At 41.5% G+C, this 19596-nt stretch overlaps 3 protein-coding genes across 4 annotated transcripts; 2 read left to right on the top strand and 1 right to left on the bottom strand.

Annotated features, from left to right (window-relative positions):
* Positions 1 to 3502: 3502 nt before the first annotated feature.
* Positions 3503 to 7746, top strand: LOC133898828 (protein CHLOROPLAST J-LIKE DOMAIN 1, chloroplastic-like). Its single transcript, XM_062339591.1, has 10 exons — positions 3503 to 3698; positions 3794 to 3905; positions 3994 to 4098; positions 4185 to 4262; positions 4752 to 4807; positions 5248 to 5305; positions 5882 to 6007; positions 6494 to 6589; positions 6730 to 6801; positions 7385 to 7746. The coding sequence occupies exons 1-10, from the start codon at positions 3574 to 3576 to the stop codon at positions 7445 to 7447; spliced, it is 891 nt and encodes a 296-aa protein (XP_062195575.1). The 5' UTR covers positions 3503 to 3573; the 3' UTR covers positions 7448 to 7746.
* A 640-nt stretch (positions 7747 to 8386) lies between these two features.
* LOC133898829 (uncharacterized) lies at positions 8387 to 11112 on the bottom strand. Its single transcript, XM_062339592.1, has 5 exons — positions 10819 to 11112; positions 10580 to 10736; positions 9504 to 9554; positions 8979 to 9071; positions 8387 to 8671 (listed from the first exon to the last, which is right to left on the bottom strand). The coding sequence occupies exons 1-5, from the start codon at positions 10953 to 10955 to the stop codon at positions 8600 to 8602; spliced, it is 510 nt and encodes a 169-aa protein (XP_062195576.1). The 5' UTR covers positions 10956 to 11112; the 3' UTR covers positions 8387 to 8599.
* A 1940-nt stretch (positions 11113 to 13052) lies between these two features.
* On the top strand, positions 13053 to 19271 carry LOC133898721 (transcription factor GTE9-like). 2 transcript variants are annotated; one of them, XM_062339403.1, is made up of 10 exons: positions 13053 to 14885; positions 14962 to 15010; positions 15089 to 15241; positions 16832 to 16896; positions 16988 to 17027; positions 17686 to 17754; positions 17847 to 17959; positions 18051 to 18117; positions 18184 to 18326; positions 18411 to 19271. In XM_062339403.1, exons 1-10 carry the CDS (start codon positions 13539 to 13541, stop codon positions 18666 to 18668), a joined length of 2304 nt encoding a protein of 767 aa, XP_062195387.1. In that variant the 5' UTR covers positions 13053 to 13538; the 3' UTR covers positions 18669 to 19271. The 2 variants fall into 2 exon arrangements, with proteins under 2 accessions (XP_062195387.1, XP_062195386.1); XM_062339402.1 differs by having other exon boundaries at positions 16826 to 16896.
* The last annotated feature ends 325 nt before the right edge of the window (positions 19272 to 19596 follow it).

Below are 19596 nucleotides of genomic sequence, written 5' to 3'. Positions count from 1 at the left end.
TACAAATGATCAAACTAGGAACAATCCAAAATCTATTTTAGACACTTCCACACTTTCCGCTTCGGACTCTTAACAAGAAACTCTCACTTTGGGTTTGGTTGGGAACTCTTGAGCACTGAGACGCTACAATTAGCTCACGTTGCATCCTTCTTAATAGTACAGCATACCTATACTCAAATTCAAAGATAAAACTCGTTTGAACCACTTTGAGCTTTTGAAAAACTTTCAAGTACCGCTTCTTTATTTCAAACCTTGATGGTTGCCAATTTTCATATATTCTTCACTCTATCTCTTCTTGATTCTTCATATGATTGATGTGAATCATCCATAGCTTTCCATGGCCTCGCACGGTCCATCGGCGCAAAGCCTTCACTCGCTCTTCACCACCGTCTTGGTCCTTCGACGCCAAGCCATTTGCTTGCCCTTCACCACGGATGGTCCATCGCAGCCGAGTCTTGCTTTCCCTTCACCGTCTTGCCATAGAAAACCACTTTGTATTCGACATCTTCAAGGAATTCATTTTATCAAATATGGAGTCCACTCTTGTTCTTCACTCTTGGCATATATGATTTCAATTCAACTTATGCCTTCTTATGGATCATAACCCCAACTCACTCTCAGGCACAAAGCACATGGGTTAGTCCATAAAACCTAAATGACAGCATTTATACCTTAAGTTACTTGATCTCTACAAGTAACTTATTAGCCTTCATGCATATTATCAATCTTTATATAGAAACTAACCCCACTCATTCTTAAACACATAGCACACGGGTTAGTCCATAAAACTCTATTGACAAGCATACCTTTAGTTACTTGATCTCTACAAGTAACTTAGCCTTCAAGCTTATTGCTAATCTTATTGAGCTTCTTCTTCTTCTTATGAGCATCACTAAAATCTCAATGACTTTTGATGCAATTCTTTGAACTCATGACATTTCTCAAAGAATCCATGCTTTATCATTTATGTATCTCCTATGGAATAACCTAATAGCAATTCTCAATATGATTGTTAATCCATAAGCATTGTCATCACTTACCCGAGCATCATCTAGAGCTCATTCATCTTGATGCATTTTCATTCTCCCCATTCACTTAGAGCTCATGCATATCTCTCATTCATGCATCACCTATGGAACAACTTACTAACAAATTCAACACCATTGTTAGTCCATGGGTATTGTTATTAATTACCAAAATCACATATAGGGGCTAGATGCACTTTCAGGGTAGTTTTTATATGTTTTGGTAAAGTTTCAATCGCTCACACATATATCTCGGATGCTTAGTGCATATGTTTTACCTAACATGTGGCTCATCCTTGCTAATGATCACTACATAATCCTTGGAGTCGACCTATGTATATATGCTCTATATGGTTTAAGTCTTGCAAGTACCTTTGTACTTATGCCTGCGTTTTCAAGTACTCCTGTTGCTGGGGAAAAGGCTTTCTTTGGCTACTTCATGCCTGCCGATCAGGGTGGCGGGTAAGAGTAGTTCATCCTACTCCGAAAGTAGCGTTTTTTGAGACGGTGCCTAAGGGCATGCGGCGCTGTTCTCTTTTGTTATTTATAAGTTTAACTTTCCGCTGTGTAGTTCTTTTGTGGTTAGGAGTTGAGGGGTTTTGTCTCCTCCTAGCTCACTTTTATTGTAAATTATTGAAATCAGTTGCATGTTTAATACTTGTAATATAAATATTTATTACTCGCTCTTTATTAAGCTATGTTGTGATGTATATGTTGGAAGGTATGTGTTCCGATCTTTAGGTACAAAACATGTGCTGGGACTACCGGAGCGGTATTTTGTTTAATCGTTGAAGTCATAATCGTGTCAGTGATTGACTTAGTGGTTAATTAGAATACTCTTTGGACGGTTCTACTCAACAATTTTAGAAAGGTTTGCATTCGATTAAGAACTTTACATCTTTGGGGTTGATATACATCTTGGGGAATGAGAAGGAAATTTGATTCTGGTTAGATGTTTGGTTGGATTCCTGTCCTCTAAAGATCAAATTCGAGAAGCTATTCAAGATATGTTTTCAACAAGAGGCAACAATGCATCACGTGCTTGCAAATGGTTTTCCTAATCTCACATTTTGAAGATATTTTGGTCCTCAGGAGGTGAAAGAGTGGGAAACCATCATTACAATCCCAAATAGTATTTGCTTGTCTGATGATCCAGATTCAGTCATTTGGGCTTTTGTAAAAGCTAGGAAATTCGGTACATCATCTCTTTACAAACACCTTATTTTCCCAGGGGTTAGAGATGTGGGTATGTTGGAGATTTGGGAATGTAAGCTTCCCTTGAAGATTAGAATTTTTATATGGTATTTACACAAAAACATGATTGTCTCAGCTGATCAATTGGTAATAAAGGGTGGAAGGGAAGTAAATGGTGTAAACTTTGTGGTCTTAGAGAGACCACATTATGTTTTTGTGTCCAATTGCAAAATTTGTTTGGTGTGTTTGCAGAGATGCTCTCCAATGGCAGTATGCTCCAGATTCTCTTTAATCTTTTAGAGAGTTGTTTCTTGATAGTAGAAGTTCTAGAGAGAATATGCTTCTTATTTTTCTTTTAGGTGTTGTTTGTTGGACTCTTTGGCTAACGTGTAATGATTTTATTTTTCAAAATAAAATCTGTCAGTCCCCACAGGCGATCATCTATAGGGCAATTTCATTTATGATGAGATGGAAGCTGCTTGCCAAGGAACCTAATCACGCAAAGATGGAAGAAATGATACATAGAATAAGGTGGAGATGGATGCACTCCAACAGCAGCACTCGATAGAGAGACTTCCAGCAAGAATTGGATAATTTTGATGCTTTGTAGTCTTACTGTCTTTTGGTGTTCTTCGTACGCCTTTAGTGCTTGTCTTAACTGATGTTGCTTAGAGTTGTCAGGTAAAGGTTTTCTATAGTATATTCCTTGACAGATGTTTCTCTAAACAATCTTTGTTGTCGGGTGTTATATACGTTGGTTGTTCAAACATGTACTTCTGTACTACGATGCTTTCTGTAAAAGCAGGGCCATGGCTTTGGAAAAATTGTATAAATAAATGTCGTTTGATACCACAAGGTTATAGGTTTTAAAAAATAAAACAACAAATTAATAAAATAAAATATAACATTTTATTGCTCTTAAAATTTAAAACACTATTGAAATAGTCATAAAAAATTCTAAAAAAAATGATGGTGTAGAATTTGCTATCATCTAGCCCTGAAAAAATTCTAATAAAAAATATAAGTTGTATATTGGGTTGGAAGGGCGATTAGTCTATGTGATTTTTAAAAATAAATGTCTATTTTTACAATTATTCAATTTAAGAAATATAATATAAAATATAAAAGGCCCCGAGCCCGCAGCGGCTACCGCCTCTGCTCCGTGGGCCGCTCGCTAGGCTATCAAACGAAACCCTTTCAGGCCCAATTAGGCCCACCAGGGCCCAGTGGGGGCCCGACTTCACCTTACCCACCTTCCACGGCGACCCAGATAGACCTCGCCCTTTCGCTCCTATGGCTTCCGGCCTCGCCGCCTCGCCGTCGCGTGAAACCTCGTAAAACCCTAGGCACCGAGATGGCCGCCGCGACGGCGACGGCGACCGCGACCGCTCCAGTGTTCGTCTATTCCTCTTCCCTCTCGCGCCGCGGCTTCCTCCCGCTCCCTCGTCGCGCCGGCCGGCCCCTGGCCCTCCCGCTCCGGTAAATCGCTGCGTTGGTTATGTTTTTGTGGGGTTGTTTGATGGGTTTGTGGGTGGCTAAATTTCTGATTTGTTTTTATTTGGCGGGGACTGAAGGCTCGTCGCGTCGTCCATGAGGCGGCGGCGCGGCGGCGCGGTGGTGGTCGCGTCGGACGCGGCGGCGGCGGCGGGGAGCGCGGAGTTCGGCGACGAGGAGAACCCGTACGAGGTAGAGGCTGACTGAAATGGGGGCAAAGCTTTTATCTTTTCGGCTCCGTTGCATGAATTTTGTTGTGATTTGGCTATTTGGGTGTTAGCTTCTGGGCATCAGGCCGCTCGATAGCTTCGACCACATGAAGATGGCCTACAAGAAGAAGCGCAGGGACGCGGAGGAGACTGGAGACGAGGAGTTCCTGGCTAAGGTAGAGCAGTGTTCCGGACTCCGAGATTGTGTGGGGGCTATCATATGCCATTTGCTTTGTTGCTGGCACTAATGGTGGGATTATAGTTGGACAGGGCGTACGACACTGTCATGATGCAGCAGCTGCAGTATCGGAAGAAGGGAGTCACATACGGGTCAGTTCAGGTCAGTTGCCATGCCAATTGCACGAAGTATATCCTCCTCCTCCACTAGCCGTTATGCATCCTATTTTTAGAAGGAAAAGAAGTGTGCTATGGAAGTTAATTAAAGTGAGCCTTGCAGAGTTATACCCTATAAAATTGAGGCCATTTATCCTTTCAGAGTTACACCACATGAAATTGGGTCACTAACTAAGTAAATGCTATAGATGGTGATATGGAACCATAGGACGTAGGTATGTGCTTTTATGAAGATAAGATGAGCTCTGTGCTGAAACTATCTAAAGAATTTTGAATAGATCATGAGGCTAGGCGGTTCTTGTTATTGCATCTACATTTACCTAGTACAATAAGCTTATCTGTGATTCAAGCATCTATGGTTGCTTTTTTCGTAAAACGCACTGGTCAAAACTATCCAATTCCTTCCTTACTATTTCTATTATTCTCTTATGATGACTTTATTCATTGGTTGTCTAATTTTCTTTCCCACTATCAGGTGTCAAAGGATATCAAGTATGCTGACAATCAACCAATAGTGCCTTGGGGACCTAGGTAGTTCAAGTTTAACTCAAGAAGATTATATTTCATTAGTCCATTCAGAATTTTAGTGGGTGCCTTTAGTGTGATTGTGTGAAGCATGCCATGGCAAGTGGCAACTTCTCTTTGTTATACATGAATGTGGGCATGGAGATGCTGGTGCATATCTATAATCGATTTAAATTAGCCTGTTTTGTTTAGTGGAAACATGATGAAGGGGGGTTTGACAGACAGGCCTGTCCTACACTTTTCACCTCTCTCTTTTTTTTTTTGGCCTTCCCCTGTCTTGTGCTGATTTGTTTACATTATGATTATGAACCAATGTTCTTATTCTATATTTTTATGGTAGCAGCAACATATGTTTACAAGAGTGTGACATCTTACATTAAGTGCTTATCAAAACTAAACAGAGGAAACCTTGTGAAGCTATTAACAGGTGATCAATTATCTCACAGATTCTCCAGATCAACAGTTAAGGACATGCGCATAAATATGGCACTATCTGCAGCATTTGTATGTACTCTTCTCTTTATTCATAACAGGATCACAGCTATTGCTGATATACTCATTACTTGATTATGCACTTCTGTAACTAGTATCTTCCTTAATCCTTATTCACTAGAGTTCCACATGATTATTCTTGTAAGAAAAGCTATCATTTTAAGTTATTATCTCAAAAAAATATTTGGGAGTTTACTTAATCTTAAGATCAGAGTACTTCAGTGTGGATTTTAATGCTTTGTTGTCATTTAATCTGGAAAGTCTTTTCTGATAGCAAACTACTGCCTTGAGTCCAAAATAGATGTAGTTTGAGCATTAAAGATCTAGATCGTGGGTAGTAATTTTAACTATGTGGCTAAGTTACTTGTTTCTAGCACCTTCATTGGTTTCCAAAATTTATTTCAAAAGGGCAAACATGTAATAATATGAAGGCATTGATCTTTTTGTCATTGTTGACATGTATGTTGGATTAGATGGAGTAGTTCTCATAATTTGTTTTGTTCTATATAAAATATTGCTTTCAACATATCTTTATCTCAACAAATATGTTTTTTTCATGCAAAAGATATTTATTTACACTATCTCCAGGTTGTTTGGATAGCTATAATGGGCAATGCAGACTGGAAGCCTTTGCAGTTCCTATGTTTTGCTTTCTTCTACAGAATACTACAGAAGCTACGAGCTACTGAACCACCAATCACTCCAATATACAATGTAAGACTGTTTCTGAGGCATCCTGTTTGGCATCTCACGAGCTTACCATAGTTTGATCTAATGCCGTTGCTATCAGTCCTTTTATGGTTATTTAAGTGTTCTCTTCTTGTTGACTGTAGTTCCATTAAGGGCGGAAAAAAGTATAGGCTCTCATAGCTTGGAAGTTAAGCGGGTTGCATTTCATTTTCTTATGAGTAGTTTATTTCAACTCAGCTTATTCATTTCTTTCTGGTAACTGATTCTGAGCCAAACTGAAAGGTAGTGCTAGCATCAATGAAAAACATAGATTACAGATATTCCTTCTCTGAAAGCTCATGCAAATTTACATAGGATGGTTCTTGTTGATGACGGTTGTCAATTTGTCATCCTTTTAAGGATGGTTCTTGTTGATGACGGTTGCCAATTGTCATCCTTTTATCTGTTATTTTGGTGATTTTGAAATGAAGAATCAGTAGTCACATAGCCGCATGCGTGTGTTTTTTGCAGGAGTATGGTGAGGTTGAAGGGCGGGGGATACGAATGGCAAAAAGAGTAGTCCGAGCTTTGGGTTTGATATTTGGATGTGTATTCACTGCATCCCTGGTCAGTTGGTTCTCATCTAATATGGTTCCGCTCGGATTTTTCTCAGCCTAGATCCTGCAAATTTATCTACCTGCAATTGTTAGTAGTGATATGATTAGCTGCCCTTTTGTTTGATCGTTCTCTCTCCTAAATCCTTTCAGGGTTATACAGCAGCAGTTAACGTGATTGAGCTTTCATTGCAGTATACTCCCCGTATTGTTTATTACTACCAGGTATGTTATGATTGGCATGTTTCCCCTTTGTTAATGTCAAACACAAAGTGCTTCTAGATCTTTCTGCTATATGATTATAAATTCATGTTCATTAACAGCTTCAGTATAATGTACAATGCATATAAGCTCATGGAAAACAATCAGACACAGTGCATAGCAGTACATTCATGGTATACAGGGAGACGGAGCCAAATAAAGCTAGGGGGTAAAGCAAAACTTGAGCAGCAGCCAGCTTATATTGACCATATGTGCACCTCTTAAGCCTAGAACTGTCCACCTGAAGCATACTAAATTAAACAATATTGCTTAATTTTTGTATATATTGCTATATGTAGGGTGAGGTGGGTGCACCCCTGTCATTTTGGTTCTAGCTTCTCCCTGATGGTATATGTTTGTGGTATGATGTAGGATATGATTTTGTGTTGAGATCTAAAAACGCACATAGATGCTGGGTAGATATGGTTCTACATATTCAGTGCTGCATTGGTCCTTACCTTAAGATCCTGATGTAATAAATCTTTCTAGTTATTCTTCGGATATTATTGCTAGGAGGCAAAACTTATTGGTGGATGCTTTGTTCCAGGAGTTGATTGTTACCGCGGCTGCATCTGTTCTACTTTACATCACAGCTTCATACTACCGATAAACAATCTAGGAGTAATTGTGGCCTGGGTTCGACGACCTTGGGACGTTAGGATGTGCGGAGCTTCATTGAGGCATTCGTTTGGAGTGGTGTTACCTTGTGCATTACGCGAAAGCTAAGAATCCACAAATTTTGGAGTACACTGAACTTTTGAGGCAGAGAGCTTTGGGTGCATTTTATCTGAGCAATCGGCACCCACTGGGCAAAACGCTGATGGCCGGTGAAAATATTTCATGTGCATATTTCGACAGCTATGTTATGTATGAAGATTGTATCAGATCCATGTTAGGACTTGATTATTACTTGGCAATGTGTTTGTGCTTTGTTTTGCCTTGATCAACAAAAGTGGCTTCAATCCGTTCAAAATAAAATAAAATAAAATAAAAATGGCTTCTTGTTAAGCTGCCTCCGTGGCCCCCATTTGTCAGATGTCCATGTTTGATGGCCCCAGTAAATTATCAATCAGTTGCCTTAATAATTTCAGCAAATAGGATCACTTTCCAGCAGATGCAGCCTCATTTAGCCTCAGACGTTTGGTAGAAGTGGAGTCCATGTAAGCATCACGGTTACATGGACTTCTGCAGTCGAAAGATGCAAGTGCAAGCGTTCACACAAAAACACTATCAGCTAGCACAGAAGCTGCTCTTCATGGATACCTAATTCGTTCTCACTGAACAAACAGATATTTGATAATATTGAAACTTCAGACTTTGGCAGTCAAACCTGAAATTTCGACACTACCAACAGTCAATAATCAGCAGCACGTAGACACTTTTCTCCAGTTTTTGTCCAATGAGCAAAACTACAAAACAGCTTCGATTGTTGCCAGCCATTAATTGTCGCAACTGACCACTTAGAATAATTTCCTGAAAATGCTTGATCACGATGATCTTTCATTTCAAACACTAAATAATACTGGACGAAAAAAGAATACAACAATACTGGACGAAAAAAGAATACAACAAATAGTTGATCCGTCAGTTAGCTACAAAGGAATGGCGCAAGTTTTTCTCTCTCAAGAAATTGACAGAGTGGTTTGCAGCATATTAAATACACCTATACACAATGCATTATCTAAACAAAGCTGTCCGAAATCGTATATCCAATTTGGATTCGAAAACTTCAATGCAAATGTGGATCCACCAGTCAGGAGAATCAACTGCCAAGGCCAGATATCATCGCTGTAAATGTGGCTACTGCAAATCCAAGCACCCCGCCAGCAACAACCTGATGAGAGAACTCGCATCAATAATATGTGATATGTGAGACTAGGAATAACAAAAATATGTTTACATGCACACAGCAGATTGTGCAGTGGCATGCACCTGTGGAGGGTAAAATACAAAAATGATCTGGAGAGTGTGCACTTTCGTCAGGTAGGATGGTGAAATATGATTGAATAAAGACTAATTGGTTGGTACAAAGAATTTATTTCAGTAGCCATTATGTGTAAGCATGCGTGCACCATGTCTGAGTCCGCATTCCTTGTCCTCAACAGCTCAAAACAGCTCAACATAGGAGCAATTGATCAAACCTGAGGTGGTGTGTGCCCTAGGAGCTCCCGTAGCGGTCTTGTTTCAGCCAGTGGATGCTCTGATGGAAGTTCATACACAATTTGATTCAAGACCTGGCATCTTAAATAGTTAGAACTGAACGACAATGTAAGAATCTATAGAAGGCAAGTAAAGAAATTCTGGACATATCCAACAGAAAAATCAATATAATGCTTCTCAGATATGCATATATGCTAATAACAGCATGACCTTCTCAGGTTTACTATTTTTCATGCACGCAACCGATGAAGTCTGTTATAAAACTTAAGCAACAAATCGAGCACAAACACAACTGCATCTGATATTAAAAAAAAATTGTTGTTATTGGCTAGCTAGGCATTTACCTTTCTAGCTGATTAAGAGAATTCAGTTTTAGCAATTGGTCACTACTCACTACTTGCCCCTCAGAAAGTTGATCACATGACCTCCAAATCCTTTTCCCCTTAAATCATTTAGCTGATAATTTTTCATCTATAACATAGAAATATGAAGGTATCAAGTCATACCTCTGCTTGTTTCCCTGCATGTAGCCTGACACCAAAAGCATCATACATCACCTGCAAAGAATTGCAAAAGGTAAAAGGTTTAGACAAATCCATAAAATAAAAGAAAATATAGAGTGCATATGAATGCAGTATGTGCATTTCTGAAAATAGTGACCAGTAACCATAAATTCATGAGACACCCAATTCTAAAAAGGGGGATCACATATCCGTTAGAAACTCTACCACTGTTTCAAAGATGCCACAACACAAGACAAGGGGCAGGTGGGTGGGAATTAAAGCACATAACGCTAGGTGTTGTACTATTGTAACGCTATGCTTCTGCATGACTAGTTTCCGATCCCTACAGATGTTCTAGTACGGATGATTTTCACAGTCTAGCTGTTGTCCTGCCTTATACTGGTTTAAATTAACTTTGCAAATAAGGTCGTGTACTGAGGTACTGGGGTGAGCTCTAAATGAATGCACCAAGCACGCACAAGTTGAAAACAGTTAATCTGATGGTGCATCTTTTGTGAACTTGTAGTGGAACAAGACGGTATCGTCACCTTAACTACAAGAATCCCAAGCAAATGTATCATCCCCTGGATAAAAAAAGTGAGGGAAAAGGTATACGTACTAAATTTTTCTACAAACGTTGTATAGACACTGATGTGCTAAATCGCTACTGGATCCTCATTTGCTTCAACTCTGAACGGAATAAATATAAACCTAGCGAAGGAGAGTTTCATTCATTTGTAACTTTTCTGTAAGAAATACTAGTACATGTATCGCTGCTCAACAAGTGAAACTTCAGCTACAACTTACACACAGCTCTCTTCGTTTCTTCCTCATCGATACTGTACTTTTGTGTTTTGTCGACAATTTACACACGCGTCAAGATGTACCTCCCATAAATCAGTCTGGACTTCGTATGAAGCGAAGCAATCGAGAAAAAGTGCAAAGGACGTCCATTTTACTCACTCCTGACCATCACGTCGCAGAAATCATAAGGCTACTTATCAGATCCACATCTCAACGTCGAAACGCCGAACATCTGTAAAGCTTTGGGGAGAGAAAGAGAGGGGAAGGGAACCAACCACGGAGGCAAAGACGGCGGCAGTGGCGAAGAGCGAACTGCTGAAGCCCTCCTGCAGTCCGACGGCGACGGCGAGCGCGGTGACGGTGGCCGAGTGCGACGACGGCATCCCGCCCGACCCCACCAGCTGCTTCGCGTCCCACCGGTTCTCCTTGTACCTGCACGCGCGCGCAGCAGATCCCGTCACGGAGAGCTCAGATCCGCCAACCGACACAGGCCAATCCCCGCCGCGTAACGTACCAGGTGGTGAAGACCTTGATGGACTGGGCGATGGCGAAGGCGAGGACCGCGGCGACGAGCGGGCAGTTGGAGAACACGGCCAGGTAGGAGAACGAGGGCGGGCCCGAGGCTGGCGGCGGCGGGGCGGCGTCTCCCATGGCTCACGGACGGCTCTGGAAGCTTCGGGTCGGGCTCGCCGTGGGCGTGGACCACCGACCGACCTCGGCTCCCACCCGCCGTTTGGTTTCGTTTCGTCTCGTCTCTTGTGCAGGAGCAGCTTCGTATTGGTTCCGCGGCCGTAGACGAGCGGAAGGTGGAAGGGAGTGGAATTGCTAGGGGCACGCCGAGCACCAGACCCGATGGGAGGCCGTGATGGTGGCATGTGGGGCCCTGATGGCTTGTTTGAGTTGAGAGAACTGCTATACGTACTATCCGATTACCACTGGAGTCAACGTAGAATATTTACATTTTGACATTTTAAAAAAACATATTCTACAAATATACTTATAAAAATAATTTCTAAAAATAAATAATTTTACACGAGGTCATGATTAAATAGTATGATGTCATAACAAATGGTATCGTACTAACTGTCTCGTATGATTTTCTACTTGGAACTTGAATTATCATACTTGACCATAATATTAATTATCGTGACATCGTGCTATGAAACCATGACGTTAAATATTATTGTATCGTAAAGAAAGCTAATTTTTTAATATTGTTTCTGCATATATCCATATGTAGAACGAATTTTTGAAATGGACTAAATCTAAACTTTCCACGAGTCGGCATGTGAGGAGCTCACGCACACGTCGCACCTGATCATAATTGAATCGTGCAGTCATACTTGAAGCATTATTCTTGAGGTGAATAACCTTTCTCCCTATGTAGGTTTATTGACATTTTTTTAGACTATATAATATAGACGATGATATATGTTCTACTACTTTGATCTTAAATATAAGTCTATTTTTAAGTTTGTCCTAAGTAAAATTTTCTAGATTTGGCTACCAATAAAAAAAATCATATATATTAACAACATAAGATTGATATAGCTAGATTCATTATAAAAAAAAACCATATATAATATATAACTCGTTCTATTTGGAATGATATATTTTTATAAATATTATCGGTGCCGATGTACTATTTGAAATGATATATTTCCATAGCTCATTCTCTCTCTCCTCTTTCCAATAAGCTGTCTTTGGGGCTATCTCATCCTTCCTGTCTGGTGGTCAATCGATCAAAATCAATATTGAAATCACTCTTCAAAGTTAGCCCTTACCTACGCATTTCCTGTTTTATCTCTCAACATATATGTTACCGTCTATTGGAGAGTTTCGGTCAAATATCACCCCGTATACAACAGATAGAATGCTAAGCCCCTTCCCCTGCTGAAAAGTAGGTGCTTATCATAAAGCTATATGATGGCATGCGAGGTACCAAGCTCCAAAATCAGGTGGTAAATCCTATTAAGGTTGGTTAAGATGTGGTGATATGAGTCAGATTTATCCCATCAAAATTACTCATCCTAGACACATTATATATATCCGGGCATTTTTTAGCATCTTTCCTATCTTTATTATCTTATTTGCATATCCCGAATCTATTCAGTACAGCATTATACTAAGGCTACTTTACTTCATAATTTTATTATAAATATACATTGCACAACATTTAGTCTGACACATAATAAAAAATACACCTTTTATGTTTCTCATCTTTAATTCTATGTGAATAAACCATGCTTCTTAATCAATATGATTGACATCCAATATCTAAAGAAGATATTTGGATATAGAAGCAAACTAGAGCTATATCTATCCTATAAATACGCATATGTTCATACAAACAGTCGAATTAATCATTTCACATATTTTGTTAAGAATGCACCAGAGTGGTTTCAAATAATTTTCTAAATTCATCACTGAACCTCGCAAACTGCCGGTGTAATAAATTCTTTCTTAAGATAAACCGCCGGTGCAGTGCAGCTGGTTTGTAAGAATCGGCACGTGCTTCTAACAATGAAGCACTAGCCCCTATGGACACGCAACCGCCGTTATCGCCGTCCGTTCCAAAAACCCAACGGCCTCGATCTCCCAATCCAGAGTCCCAGCCGGTCGTCGCGCCCGTCACGTCTCGCTCACTGCTCGGTGGGCCACGAAGCAGGGAGGCCCACACCTCAGTCACCAGGCGTACTGCTACACCGGACGCTTACAAAGGGGCCCCGCCTCGTGATTCGAGCCTGGAAGGCTCACGAGTCGCGAGCGACACGACAGCGAGGAGCGAAGAGGGAACCGCGAGGAGACGGAGGCGGAGGAGAGAGAAACCCCTAGTCTCTGGCCGCCTCGCCCCGCCCCGCCCCCTCGCCGCCTCCGCTCCGCGCGCCGCCCGAGCAAGAAGAGCCCCGGGGTTCGCGCCGCGGACGGCGGCGCCGGTGCCTGCGGAAGGCCTCGAGATCTCTCATCGGCGGCGCCGGCTGGTGTGGCGGCGGCGGTGCTCGGTGAGTTCGCTCGATACCCTCGCCGCGGAAGCGTCCAATCGAGCTGCTTAGCCCCTCGATTCGAGGGTTTTGCCGGTCGCCTCCTGCTCCCGGCGACCGCGGAATAAGCTAGCCTCTCGCTTGGGGGGGGGGGGGGTTAGGGTTAGGTTTTGCGGAATTGTGGTGGAATTTTGCGGCCGAGGCGGCGCATTGCGGTCGTGAGGAGGCGGCGCTGCGCGTCTCCGCTCCAGCAATGATGGGGAAGACGCACAGGTTCTCGAAGGGGCACCCGCTCGGCTTCGTGCCGGATTATCGGCATGGGGTGGAGACAGCGGGGGAGTCAAAGAGGCTTGGGAGCCCGGCCCGGATTGACTCAGGGAGCTCCTGCGCACCCACGAAAAGGAAATGCGTCAGCATGAATACGGAGGAGGGGGAAGGGGCTCCGGGCTTCAATGTGCCCCGGGAGGTCTTCTCGCTGCCGAGGATGACGGCCATGGATAAGAAAGATCTGGAGATGAGGCTCCGTGAGGAGCTTGCACAGGTGAGGGCCCTCCAGAATAGGCTGTTTTCAAGAGGGGCTGCGGTGAGCATGAATGGTGGGGTGGCGTCAGCACCCGGAGGTGATGTGCACCCTAAGAAAAAGGTTGAGAAGCTCAAGTGGAGCAATTCGGTGCAGTCGGACAGGAGAGTGCCACCATCATTGGCTCCACCTGTGGTCAGCTCTACTGACTACACAGCATCGTTTAAACAATGTGCCAACCTTCTGAAGTTCCTTATGACCCATAAGTGGTCAGGCCCGTTTCTTGCCCCAGTTGATGTTGTGAAGTTAAAACTTCCTGATTATTTTGATATAGTCAAGGAGCCCATGGATTTGGGTACGATCCAGAAAAGGTTGAATGCAGGCATGTACTCTACACCTTGGGATTTTGCTGCAGATGTGAGGCTTACTTTCAGCAATGCTATGGCTTATAACCCGGCCAATAATTATGTCCATGTAATGGCTACATCTTTGAACAAAAACTTTGAATCTCGATGGAAGTTTATTGAAAAGAAGCTTCCTCAATCAGACGAGAAGCCTCCTGTGAGGGAGAAGCTTCCTCAACCTGACGAGAAGCCTCCTGTGAGGTTTATCGAAAAGAAACCCACAAAAAAGAATGCAACTAAGAGAGATGCCATTGAGAAAGAACACCCCACTGAGAAAAAGCCCTCAAGGAAAAGTGCATCTAAGAAAGACATCTTTCAGAAAGAAGATGTGGTGGACAATCCAGTTTTGCAACCAAAGAAGAGGAAAACTTCTCCTTTGGTACAAGATACTCCAGTGGCAGAGGCTGTTGTTCCAATTGGAAAGGGAACAATGACAAATGAGCAAAAATATGATTTAAGTGCAAGACTACAATCATATGGTGCATTGATTCCAGATCATGTAGTTGAGTTCATAAGAAGTCATGCTCATGATTGTGATGCCAATGAAGATGAGTTAGAGCTTGATATGGATGTTCTCAGTGATGATATACTATTTGAAATACAGAAGCTTCTTGACGACTATGATAAGGTCAATCAGTCAAGAAACCTTGCAAAAGAGGACACCGATGAGGTTGAGGTGGGTGCTGCTGTATTAGAGTTTGATATTTCATTGGTTATTTTGGTAAATAATTGTTTTATGCTCTGTTCAACAGTCTCGAAGTCAGTATGAGCTCATCAATCCATCGGTGCATCATGAAGAAGGTCTATTTCTCATCATCCATTGCTCATTTATGATACCCATTGTTCATGTGAGTTAAAACTTTATATGCATGTTAGCAGGCAATGAGCTCGTTGATGAAGACGTTGATATTGGGGAGAATGACCTTCCAGTTTCAAATCTTCCTCCTGTGGTATTTGAAGATGAAACAGCAGACAGAAGCAGCAAGCATAGTACATCTAGCAGTTCTAGTGACTCAGAATCATCCTCAACTGGTATGTAATTTCATTTATTTTCACAAGGCACATCCCAAACTTCTTATTCTCACTACTATTATACTGGATTCAGCAAATTGTTTTGTGCACGATGCGACAATGTACTGTTGGCTTTCCACCCATGTTTTGCATGTTATGTTGCATCATTGCATGACCCTAGCATAGTTGGGAAAGTGGATAGATCAATTTTTGATGTCTTGAATTGAGACCGGCAGTATTATTCTCTTTGTTTCTCAGCAGTGGACTGCCTGTTTCTAGTTTCGTTAAATTCAGAACGACAGGTATTCGGTAAATGCCACATTTTATTGTTAGTAACCCCATGTTAGTATTAGGCTTCATTAAGATGCCAGTGAAAGGAGCCAACATGCCTGTGTATTTGTGCTGCTAGCAATTGAGCTCAGGGTAGAATCTATTGCACCATAAAAAATTTACATCAACTTCACATGTTTGATGGAATATAAAGCTATAAGCCTACATGGCCATGCTTCATTTTCTTCTTTGGCCCTCACCTTTTATAGTGTTGTGCACATTTCACCTTGGTGAAGCCATCTTGGAATAGCAGGCAGCACAGATCATGATGACACAACAGTGTACGGTTTAGTGCTAAATTTAGTTATGCCTCGCTTACGATATTGCTTCTCTTTTTCATTTTTTAATGTGCCATGCTTGTGATTCTGAGCTACATAGGGGGGCCAAACCCATTGTTTTGCCAGTCCATGCCAGCTGTAATTCCATAGAGAGAATGCAATATTTCTAGCCAGTTATAGCAGCTTTTAGTTCTATTAGGAGTCCCAATTGTGTCGAGTTCCATGAAGAAACATTTGCACCAAGTATTTCCCTGCATGATAGGATCTAACTTCAGTTATTGATAGGTGTTCATGAATCATTTGTGTATTGGCAAGGTCAGTTGATCAATCCACACATTTGATTATCCTTCTGTATTTCTGGACTATTCTGTGCATACCACTACAGCAATTCTGGAGAATCCTTTTGTTGTAGTTCAGTAAGATGAGGCCTCTGTTTTTTGTTTTGATTGAATTATACCTTTGAAAAGACCAGTGTGCTTTTTAAAGGCTCTCTCTTGACCTGCACCATTAATGAATGGATCCCTTACTGTTTGTCTAAAAAAAGTGACATTTAATCTGATGGCATGATTTTGATGAGGTATATTAATCGTTACTGTTTTCACATCATCTTTTTAGTTGGTTCTTGTGGGTTTCATCTCTAGCCTACCCCAACTTGCTTGGGACAAAGGCTGTTGTTGTTGCTGTATATTATAAGTTATTGATGTTATTCCATTTAAATTAAAAATGTACAAAATCTGATTTTTATTAGGGCGGCCAACAAACTGCAACTTTCCAAATATTGTCTTAGAGCCAAGCAATCAAAATGCACAAAACCTTTAACTTGGAGTTTATAAACTTCCTTTTTACAGTCTTACCTGATAATAGGCAGTAGAACAAGCATGGAGAAAACCTGCAAACTTCTCCTGCTGCATACTGTTTCTCTTTCTTGTCTTTTTTCCTTAGCTTGTCTGGATTGTCATATCCAACATACTGATGAGATTTCTGTTTTTACCTCAAGATTCAGATTCAAGTAGCTCTTCTGGAAGTGATTTGGATGTCAAAGCTCTTCAGCAAAATAGTGGGGTCAAGGTTCTTACGTACACCTTTCATTCTGTTGACACGAAGGATATTGTAGGGGATAGTGTCTTCATGGTTGTTGTCTGTTTCTTTTCTAATGCAGGAAAAATTTCTACCTGTGGATCACTTGGATCAGGAAAAGGGTAAGATGTTTTGCTTAATAGGCCTATCAGTATTTTGAATCTCAATCAAACCCTCCTATTACAACAAATATAACCTCATGGAACCCAACCCAAAATCAACCAGACTACAGGAGGCAGTGACACTTGCAAGTCCAAAGTCCAAACATTTTACAACAAGTATTTTACCCATGTTTGTCTGAATGAGACTATTGGCACATCTTTTGTTGTACAAGTACTATCTCAAGTGAGCCAATGGATCGAACCCATTTATAGTTTTAGACTCCATATAATGATATGGGTTACATTTGACCCAAGATAATCCAAGCCAATTGGTTGAGCTGCCCGTCCAAATCTTATTCGTTTAAACCTTCCTAATAGCTATTTGTTGGAAGCAGTGACATATCAAGAGTTCATCTCCGATGGGTCAATTATTAGGTAGATAGCTTCAGAGGTCAATAATTGAATATGTCTTTTAAGTAGGATCGTTCCCTTAATCCCTTTGAATCTTTATTATACTGGGCTTGTTTATAAAATTCCTATATATGCCAGCATGTTTTGTTTGAAAGACAGGACACTTGACACGGCACCTCTCCAATTGCTTGTAGATAGCATTTCCTGAACTTTGCAGTCCCAGAATGGCTTCTTATATCTTATGCACTTTCGATTCTTCTATTTACAGATTCATTGAACACGCTAAGTCTACCAGAGCAAAGTACAGATCCTATATCTGTTTCTGCTGATGGTGAGGGTAAGCATGAATTTTCATGGTGGCCTGTGAATACCCAAAACTTCTATGGTAGAAAAAATGGGTTGCCTTACAGGTCTATATGAAAATTTTAGGGGAAAATGTGTCTGAGAAGCAGGTCTCCCCTGGAAAGCAAATCCGAGCTGCCCTTCTGAGAAGCCGCTTTGCCGATACAATTCTTAAGGCTCGTGAAAAGGCCCTTGACCAGGTGTGTATGCGAAAATGGTTCGTTGTGGGCATTTTTGTCTAGGCTTGGCTGGTGTTGTTCCCAGTAAGCTTCACCTGATTGTTAATATCAGGTTACAAAAAAGGATCCTGAGAAGCTTCGACGCAAGAGGGAGGAGCTTGAGAGGTTACAAAGAGAAGGTTAGATGCAATAGAAACATTTGGCTATAAGCCTGCTGCAGTTATGTGACATTATTTTTATTACAGAGAGAGCCCGGTTGCAAGCTGAGGCTAAAGCTGCAGATGATGCACGCAAGAGGGCTGAAGCAGCAGCAGCTGCTGAGGCTGCTGCAGAAGCTAAGCGGCAAAGAGAACTTGAGAGAGAAGCAGCTCGTAAAGCCTTGCAAGAGGTAATGTCTTATGTAAGCTTCCCACCAGCATCATCACGCTCTACTGTTACCATACTATGAAGTGTAAATACTGTTGGCTTGCAGATGGAGAGAACTGTAGAAATCAATGAAGGGAGCCTCTTTTTGAAAGATCTTGAAATGCTTGGAAGTGCCTCAGGTGAACAGATACCTAGCTCGGTTGGTGGAAGAAGTCCAACTCATATGCCTGAGGCTCTTGGGTTTCAATTGGGAGGCAACCCCCTAGAAAAGCTTGGATTATATATGAAAAATGATGAAGAGGATGAGGAAGGTGATTTCACAGATGAGCCAGTGGTTGATGTGGAAGAGGGCGAAATAGATTAACTGCTTCTGGACCATTCCATTTTTGATACTTTACAGGAGCCCTGTTGGCATGACTGATCTGCATAGCTGTTTTTTTGATATCATCGGTATACAAAGTGACCTGATGAAAGATCGTGTCACATCAACCCTGATGGTTGCTGTCCTGTACACACTTTTATGAACTGCCAAGTTTTGGAGCCAAGTGATTGGTTGGTGATCGATGTAGCGAGCCTGGAATGTATGGGAAATCCGCCGTGGTGCCTTTGAGGAGTTGTATGGAGCGTGCTTCTCTTAGAATGAGTTTATGGTCAGCCATGGAGTAATGACCATCTCTGTACTTTCCATATCCTCAAATGGTTATTTAGATTTGGATGGTGATGTTTATTCGATAAAAAGAGGGCAAAATGAGAGAGGACGGGAAAAAGAAAAGAGAAGGAGAGGGGGGGGGGGGCATAAGGAGGATTGTTTCTTGGCTCTTGAACACCTTATGTGTGAGCCATTTTTGAGGGATAGTTTTTAGAGGCATTTTCCTGTTGTGAATGTAATATCGGAAACTGTACAAAAAGGTAGCCTGATAGATGGAAAACAAAGTCTTTTAATTTATGCAGCGCCTGTTCTTGATAACTTAAATCTTTTGCTGAACAGTAGGGTGTCCTGGCGGTTACCCATTGTCCCTATACTACTTTTTACCAATATGTATGTGAGATCCTACTGCCCGAGAATTTTGCACTTTGACAGAAGTTTTTGGAGATGTGGCTTGTCATGTGGCCACAAGGTCTTTTGGAACTGCTGTTAACCATCTGTTTAATATTAGGGAGACATGTATAGCTCTTGATGTCATTGTTTATATTGGCAATGGTATAAGACTGTCGAGTGGATAGCGTACGTTGATAATGTTGATAATGTTGTAGTGAGGAGGGCAGTTGATTTTAATCTTGTTCGTTTTTCT

This window comes from Phragmites australis, chromosome 18 (assembly GCF_958298935.1).
Source record: "Phragmites australis chromosome 18, lpPhrAust1.1, whole genome shotgun sequence".
Classification (NCBI taxonomy): domain Eukaryota; kingdom Viridiplantae; phylum Streptophyta; class Magnoliopsida; order Poales; family Poaceae; genus Phragmites; species Phragmites australis.
This window is presented reverse-complemented; position numbering and strand designations above follow the sequence as displayed.